The following is a 9,193-nucleotide window of genomic DNA, read 5'->3' on the forward strand; positions in this document are numbered from 1 at the left end:
TCAAACATCTCAGGAAAAGCCAAGGCCTCAGGAACTGGCAGAATCCAAACCCTCTCGTGAAGGAAAAGACAGTCCTTGCTGCCACGCTTCCCGCAGCCTCAGAGGAACCTAATCCCAAATATTTAGTTATACTTACACTATAAAGCATGAGTGTTAAAGGTATAAAAGGCTTTCTCGTTGTGCCTGCATCTTCTCCGGCTCCAGAGCCTCCTCCCTTCTTGGTACTGTAGAAAAGAGAACAGCTTTGCTTCAGGGACCCAGGCAGTAGTAGATCATAGCCAGGTGCTCCCTTGGAGGCTTCAGTGCGCTTAGCTGTGGTTGAGCATTTGGCTACAGAGAGCCAAGCAGGGAGTCTGTGCCAGGCTCACTTTGTATCAGACCAGACGCTTTCTGATCCTTCGCATAGACAGTGAAAAGGCTGGAATGGTCCTTCCTATATAGAACATGCAGGTTTGGGCTTCTCTGGAGAAACTTGTTATCTTAACATCAGCGTGTCTCTCTCTCCTCTACTTAGGGGGCCAGGACATCTTCATGACAGAGGAACAGAAGAAGTACTACAATGCCATGAAGAAGCTGGGCTCCAAGAAACCCCAGAAGCCCATCCCACGGCCCCTGGTGAGCCCCTGGGTCCCTCCCCCCCCCTCTCTCTCTCAGAGCAGGTTTGTAAATTAATACAGACCAAGCTTTGGCTCAATAGAAGCCTGGCCAGCACTTTATGGGAGGGGTGGGCAGAATCTGGGGAAAGTTTAGAGATGAAAGTGACAAGATCCCCAAGCCCAAAAAGTAGGAAGTTTAAATGAAGTGAAACAGCCCTGATGGGTGCTTCAGATACGCTTGTCTGATGAGTTCTGCATCTCCTTACAACCTTAGGGTTCAGTCGTGGCTTTGGAAAGAAAGCATGAAACAGTGAGGTGGTTAGAACTTCTGTGCAACAGTGTGGTCCTCATATGTTACTCCAGTGAGTGCAGGCGGTCAGACATTTACAGGAAGGAGGAGAGTTACCGCCTTCAACACACTTTATGTGTCAGTAATGAGAACCAGTTTGCTGCTGTTCTAGAATCTATTCAGAAATATTAGAGTAGGAATGACTAGCAGGGGTCCCAGTCTCTGTAGGGACAGGAGGTGCCTTCCAAACCTCAAAAGATGAAGATGACTGGGTTTGAATAAGTCTGAGGAAGAGTGTGCAAGGCTCTCTGAGGACACACACACACATGCACACACACACACACACACACACATGTGCGCACACACATGCACACGCACACACACACACGCACACACACATGCGCACACACACGCACATGCACACACACGCACACACACAGTGCCGAGGAATGATTCTTGGTAAAGTACTTACATCGTAAGACAAGGGCCTGAATCCAACCCCGGGAATCCACCCACCCCTTTGCCTCTGGTAAAATCTACATCTAAATCTTGTCGTATTCATAGAAAAAGCTGAAGGCTCTACAGGACTGGGAGGTTTTATTCTGTAATGTTCTCTCTTACAGAAATCACTAAACGCAGGTTTCACATACTCCACATTATGAGAAAATAATAGACTCCAGGCTGCCACAGTGCCATTCACTCTCCATCATCTCTGAGGGCACAGAGGGCTATATCAAGACATGAGCCCTGCCCACAGGCTGAGCCTGGAACAGCCAAAAGTTGGACTATCTAACCCTAATCTGATGTGTGCTTGGTTTAACTGGAAGTGTGACCATGAATGGGCCTCTGCTTTTTCCCTCCACCTCCAGTGATGAAATGAAAGGGTTTAGTGGCTCAGCAATGCCCCTCCCATGCTAGGACATAGCCAACTGTGGCACACAGAGCCAGGCCCCCTCTGGCCCTGACTTTCTGCTCTAACCTGGCAGGGTAGCAACCCACCCCCACTGGGGAGCCTTAGTAGTGCTCAGCCTTGCAGCAGCACTTCCCTTCACCCACTTGGAAGCTTCTGGAAATGTCCTGGTAGGACTATGGTAAGTTCTTCTCTCCATGACCCTTGTGACCACCTATGTGGGAGTCTGGACGCAATACCCGTTCAGTAAGTGCCTCTCTGTACAGCTAGATTTAATCAACGCTAGTCAGATGGCTATCAGATGTTGAGGTGCACTTGACTCGCAGCTGCACGATCTGTCTTCAATTCACTCAATGTCTTGAGGATCTACTGCACAGCAGGCACTATGCAGATGCTAGAATTCAAAGTGTAAATAAGATGGACACAGCTCCTGTCCTCAGAGAGGATGCAGTTTAGTGATAGAGGCAAATGGGTAGCCAAAAAAAACCTCACACATGTCAACTCACAGGCTGAAGAGATTGGATAAGACACTGAGGATGTCCAAGCCTGGAGCCTGAGGCTCTCTCACAGCTAGGAGTCTGAAGTAGTCTAGCCTGATGCCTCCCTCTCTTCCTCAGAATAAGTACCAGGGGTTTGTGTTTGACGTCGTGACCAGGCAAGCATTTGACATCGCCATCATGGTCCTCATTTGCCTCAACATGGTCACCATGATGGTGGAGACTGACGAGCAGAGTGAGGAGAAGACAAAGATCCTGGGCAAAATCAACCAGTTCTTTGTGGCCGTCTTCACGGGCGAGTGTGTGATGAAGATGCTCGCCCTGCGGCACTACTACTTCACCAACGGCTGGAACGTGTTCGACTTTATCGTGGTGATCCTGTCCATTGCGAGTAAGTGGCAGCCGTGCTCTGGAGAAGCCTCGTGCCTGCCTGGGGTTGCTTGGCTGTCCTTCTCAAGCCAAGGAAACAGCCAACCCACTTTTTAGAAAGTGTGTGTGTGTGTGTGTGTGTGTGTGTGTGTGTGTGTGTGTGTGTGTGTGTGCGCGCACGTGCAGGTACATGTGTGTTATGATGTACATGTGGAGGCCAGAGGCCTCCTCACCTTTCCGTGTGGTTTGACCCAGAGTCTCTTATTGTTCTCTGCTTTTTGCGCCAGGCTAACCTGCTCTCGAGCTTCTGGGGTCCTCCTGTCTCTACCTCCCATCCTGCAGTAAGAGCACTGTAATTACAGACACACACTCCCACACCCTGCAGCGTAAGGGCCTTACCCACAGAGCTAGCTCCCCAGCCACAACTCACTTTTTCAAATACACAGCGTAGGTTACATGCGGCCTTGCAAAGGCAGTGGACTTTAAATGCCCTGGGACGTTCTCAGAGAAAGAAAACTTTCAGTGGGCTTCACCATATTATCATGGGGGACAGAAAAGTCAGGGAGTCCATGCAATGAGAGAAACGTTCTAGAGACACCATGTGTGGTTGAAGCCTCTATATTTTGGGTTCAGTGGTATCTAGAGTTGAAACTTGATGTGAGAAACAGAGCCACTTACTGAGTTCTGGGCACTGGGCTGGGTGCCACAAACCTTCAGCGGCTCTGTGAATGAGTTGTCACTGACCTCAGCTTATACTTTCAAAATGGTAGCCGAGTTTGTAAGAGGCAGATGCGAACTCAGGCCAGCCTGTGTTCTTCTAATGAAGTGGTTGCCACCAACAACAACCAAGAGACTGGCTGTACCAGTGACCCTTCCAATTGCTATGACAGACACCTGACAAAAGCAACTGAAGGAAGGCAGCCCTCCTGGTGGAAAAGCCCAGCAGCAGTAGCATGAGGTGCATGGTCCTATGGCGTCAGGAAGCAGAGAGCAATGGGCACCGGTGCTCAGCTCGCTTTCTCCCTTTTGGTTAGTCCAGGACCTCAGCCATGGGATGGTGTCACCCACATTTCAGAATGTCCTGAGGCATGCCCTGAACTGTGTCTCCTAGGTCACCCTAAGTCCAATCAAGCTGACAGTGAAGATGAGCTGCCCCGTTACCTCCGCAGACAGGTTCTAACTGGCATTTAACTCCTAAAAGGACAGGCCCTGACTCACCAACTTCATATGGAATCATAAATATGTCCTGGCCAGTTATAGCTGGGGCCTCCTACATCTCATTGCCAGAGCGGAGCTGTGGGCTAAGCTTCCCATGGGTTTGCTATCCAGAGCTAGCGGTCTCTAGATACATCTGACAGCACTTCCTCACTCCCCCCCCCCCCCCCGATCCTGGTGTTGAGAAAGAATCTTAGGTTGTGTTTATTTGTTTGAGGTTTTGATCTGGCTCTGTTTTGTCTTGGTATTGCTGCTGTGTTGTTGTTAGGGTTTTAAAAAGTTAAGATTGGCATACAAGAAAATAAACTACATGTACTTAATGGACCCAACCTGACAGGCTTGGAGGTTTAGATGTCCATGAAAGTGTTTGCGGTCAACACCACAATCGCACGCGTTGCCTCTGAAAGTCTCCTCCCTTCGAACTAGTCACTTCATGAGTTACTTATTGTTGAGGCCTCCCTGTTGCCTGGGTGTGGGGTAGCATGCACTTGAGAAGGTAAGGCTGGAGCAATATTGTGAATTTGAAGCTAGCCTGGGCTAAAGAGAATTCAAGACCAGCCTTGGCTATGGAGTGAGGCTTTCTTTAAAAAAAAAAATCAAACACACAAAACAAAAGGAAGCCTATTTGGGGGTTTGATTATTTGTTTCAACTCTCTTTCAAAAAAGAGATTCAGTAGGATGTGTTAATGGGAGCTTGCTTATCTAGAAGACATGGTGATGTGAGCTTGCTTATCTGGAGGACATGGTGATGAGCTGGCTTGTCTGGAGGACACAGTGATGAGCTTGCTTGTCTGGAGGACATGGTGATGTGAGCTGGCTTGTCTAGAAGATATGGTGGTGAGCTTGCTTGTCTGGAGGACACAGTGATGAGCTGGCTTGTCTAGAAGATATGGTGATGAGCTGGCTTGTCTGGAGGACATGGTGATGAGCTGGCTTGTCTGGAGTACATGGTGATGAGCTGGCTTGTCTGGAGGACATGGTGATCAGCTGGCTTGTCTGGAGGACATGGTGATCAGCTGGCTTGTCTGGAGGACATGGTGATCAGCTGGCTTGTCTGGAGGACATGGTGATGAGCTTGTTTGCCTAGAGGACGTGGTGATGGTAGCTGGCTTGTCTGGAGGACACAGTGATGAGCTGGCTTGTCTGGAGGACATGGTGATGAGCTGGCTTGTCTAGAGGACATGGTGATGAGCTGACTTGTCTGGAGGACATGGTGATGAGCTTGTTTGTCTAGAGGACATGGTGATGAGCTTGTTTGTCTAGAGGACGTGGTGATGGTAGCTGGCTTGTCTGGCTTGCCATACCAACAATTCACAAAGGCCAAGAATCTTCTGACAGGAATTTCTTATAGATACAGACAAGAAACTGCCTGAAGAGCCCGCCTGCCTTTCTAGCTTTCTTCTTTTCCTCCCACTCTCCTTACCCACCAGGAAGATGGTTATTGTTGCAATTAGCATTCTCTTTCTCTCCTGAACAATCCTTGGAGAAGGAAAGATTTCTTACCACTTGTCTGGAAGGAGTACATCCCTCCAGGGATGGAAGACCGCTCCAGCTAAAGTGGACTCTAAGGGAAGCGTCTCCCAAAGAGTTTGTATCCATATGTATACACAACCCCTTGAGATGTCATGTCGGGGTTTATGCATTCTTCATCTTCTAATCCTTTCTACCCTAATCACGGTCAGGACTAGGGGGCTTAACTGACCCTGAAAATGTCTGTCTCTGGGTCCTAACATTGAGTTCAAGTACAGCTGGGAATGAAAGAGATAAATTAAAACCTTTGTGCAGACAGCTGGCCATTCAGAATCTTTCTTGTTTATCTGTCAGTAACTTGCCCAACTCCTAGGCTCCCTTATAATTAATGTGAGTTCCATACAATTATCTCTGGGACCATGTGCCAGGAACTGAGTCAATCTTCACAGTAGGAGATAGGGAGATGAATCCAAGGGGGCCTTGGCCTACGCAGAGCACAGAACCAGGGTGGAGAAATGGGCATGGTGGGGCTATGTCGTGTTGGAAGCAAAGCATTGTGGGCATGTGGGATAGACTGTGGTCACTTCCTGCTGAACTTGGCAGTAGGAGACAGGGGTTTGTTTATTATGATTATTAACACATATTAATGGAACAAATCAATGCAATTCGCTGTGATATTCCTACATGTGCTTGCATGGCATATTGAAGAAGAAAAAGTTTTAAACAAACCATAGGGGCTAACTAATAAGATATTCTGGGTAGGGAGAAAGATAAGAACATAATAGAAAGGTCAAAAACAACCTGGGTATGGGTACTGTAATGGAAAGTCACTGAATGGGGCCTTGTATTGACAACCAGGTCAGGCTGCTAAAGCACAGGCTCCTTGAATATGGAAGCCTGTGTTGAGAAAAGATGAGGAAATGATCCCAGCCAACTTAATCAGAGCTTATGGCTTGAGATACTAACTAGATAATTTTCTGCCCTGTTTCACAGGTCTGTTGTTTTCTGCAATCCTTACGTCATTTGCAAATTTCCTCTCCCCAACGCTCTTCCGGGTCTTCCGTCTGGCCAGAATCGGCCGCATCCTCAGGCTGATCCGAGCAGCCAAGGGGATCCGCACCCTGCTCTTCGCCCTCATGATGTCCCTGCCCGCCCTCTTCAACATCGGCCTCCTGCTCTTCCTTGTCATGTTCATCTACTCCATCTTCGGCATGGCCTGCTTCGCAAACGTTGTGGAAGAGGCTGGCATCGATGACATGTTCAACTTCAAGACCTTTGCCAACAGCATGCTGTGCCTTTTCCAGATCACCACATCAGCCGGCTGGGACGGCCTCCTCAGCCCCATCCTCAACACAGGCCCCCCCTACTGCGACCCCAACAACAATAGCACCCAGGGGAACTGTGGGAGCCCCGCAGTGGGCATCATCTTTTTTACTACCTACATCATCATCTCCTTCCTCATTGTGGTCAACATGTACATCGCAGTGATTCTGGAGAACTTCAATGTGGCCACGGAAGAGAGCACAGAGCCCCTGAGCGAGGACGACTTTGACATGTTCTATGAGACCTGGGAGAAGTTCGACCCAGAGGCCACCCAGTTCATTGCCTTTTCTTCCCTCTCAGACTTCGCAGACACACTCTCTGGCCCTCTTAGAATCCCCAAACCCAATCAGAATATATTAATGCAGATGGACCTGCCGTTGGTGCCTGGAGATAAGATCCACTGCTTGGATATCCTTTTTGCCTTCACAAAGAATGTCCTGGGAGAGTCCGGGGAGTTGGATTCTCTGAAGACTAATATGGAAGAGAAGTTTATGGCAACTAATCTTTCCAAAGCATCCTATGAGCCAATAGCAACCACCCTCCGGTGGAAACAGGAAGACATCTCAGCCACAGTCATTCAAAAGGCCTATCGGAGCTATGTGTTGCAGCGCTCCTTGACGCTCTCCAACCCCCTGAGTGTGCCCGGGGCTGAGGAGGAGGACATGGCACCCCCTGGGGCAGACTACGTTACATTCATGGCAAATGACAGCGGTGGGCTCCCAGATAAGTCGGAAACTGCTTCTGCCATCTCTTTCCCACCATCCTATGACAGTGTCACCAGGGACCTGAGTGACAGGGTCAACATCAGCTCATCTAGCTCAATGCAGAATAAGGATGAGGTCAGCAGTAAGGAAGGGGACAGCCCCGGACCTCAGTGAAGACACTCAAGCATGCGCAGGGTGGGTTCTGATGTCTTCCTCTACTGTGATAACTCTCTTTCTCTAGAGGTGGTACCCATCCACAGCCTCACCACTGCATGCTGCTGCTCACGGTGTCAGGGCTGAGGGTCCTCGAGAAAGACTCCACACCAATAGGAATCAAAAGCCAAAAATAAATCTTCACTTCAATGTCTCTTCCAGTTTTCCAGGAAATGCCGTTGCTTTGTTTATTCTGTTTGTGACTAGAGATGTGATTTTTCCATGACCAACTTCCCAGAACCAGAACGTGTAGAGATACACAGCAAGGACATTTCTGATGGTCTCAGGTAGGCTTCGAGAAGCCACATAGTGATGGCACTGTGAATTAGGGTTTGCATGACTGCATGTACACAGCTGCTGGACAACACCTGTGAGACAGCCATTAAAATTAGTATTTTTAAAGGTACGGCTAGAGGAACCTGTGTGTGTTTGTGTGTACACATGTTCATATGCATTTGGAGGCCAAAGGCCAATCTCTGATGTCATCCCTTGGGAACTTTTTGAGATGGAGTCTGTCACTGGCTGGGCGGTAAACCCCAGGGACCTATCTACCTCTGCCTCCCCAGCACTGAGGTTACAGGCAGACTCTCCAAACATCTGGCATTTTTACATAGGGCAAAGGGGTTGCTTTCAAGTCCTCAAGCTTATTTATAAACTGAAGTTTCTCCCTAATCACTAGCGTTATATCTTTAAGTATCGTTTTATATTCCCTCCACACACACTTAGAGATTTGATACTAACATGTACCATAGCGACTTCTCCCTCTCTCAGGGCCCCTGATGCCATTGCAGTCAGAACTTGCAAATGACAGAGGAAGCCCTGTCCTAGTAGCTGGGGAGCCTGGTTCTAATGTTTAAAAGTTTTAAAAACATACATGTATATGAGGGATAGGCATATGTGAGTACAGGTACAGAAGCCAGAGAGGGCTTTGGCCACTGATGGGCCGGCGGTGACAGAGAAGGGGGGAATTTACATCTGTGAGAGACACAAGGAGAATCAGCCTCTGTACCTTTTAACTTATATCATCAAAGAACTTTACTATTCAACACACAGCCAGGGAATTGACCTGAACTTTTTTGATTATGGCTGGGAATCTCTCAAGAGTTAACAGAAGATGGTAAGTGCCACCTAAGACATCAGGGAGAGTACACCACAGCCAGTGCCTTCTTTTTGGATGTCTAGCCTCTGGGAATGTAAGGAAATGCGTTTCTGTTCTTTAAGCCACCTAACCTGTGGTGGTTTGCTATAACATCTCCAGAAAACAAATACACCCTGCACTTATGCCACACAGAAGCATTTGTCAAGGTTAGAAAAGGGATGCAGCATGCACCACATTCTTCATAGTTTTCAGGAATATGCTCAACGCAAATGCAAGACCGGCTGTCTCTCTGCAGCTTCACTGAATCTTGGCTCAGTGGGTTAAAGCACTTGCTGCCAACCCTGAATGCCTGAGTTGGGTCACCCAGGACCTACATGGTGGAAAGAGAGAACTGACTCTCTTGGGTTGTCCCCTAACCTCCATGTGTGTGCTGTGGCACCTGCAGCTCCTACCTAACACACTCAAAATAAGCAATTGTAATTCTTCAAACTTCACTAAGTCCGCTTCT

The 9,193-nt window shown here is 48.4% G+C and overlaps 1 protein-coding gene across 1 annotated transcript in view; it reads left to right on the plus strand.

Moving 5' to 3' along the window:
• The window catches only part of SCN10A (sodium voltage-gated channel alpha subunit 10), an 82,845-nt gene extending 74,936 nt beyond the window's left edge, over positions 1-7,909 (plus strand). The window contains exons 23-25 of the mRNA XM_084754935.1: positions 515-615; positions 2,413-2,683; positions 6,340-7,909. Of these exons, the coding sequence (XP_084611061.1) occupies positions 515-615; positions 2,413-2,683; positions 6,340-7,547 (1,580 nt within the window). The 3' untranslated portion in view covers positions 7,548-7,909. The remainder of the gene's footprint in view (positions 1-514; positions 616-2,412; positions 2,684-6,339) is intronic.
• Positions 7,910-9,193: the final 1,284 nt, after the last annotated feature.

Source organism: Acomys minous, assembly GCF_964271855.1.
Source record: "Acomys minous genome assembly, chromosome: 13".
In the NCBI taxonomy this organism is placed as follows: Eukaryota; Metazoa; Chordata; class Mammalia; order Rodentia; family Muridae; genus Acomys; species Acomys minous.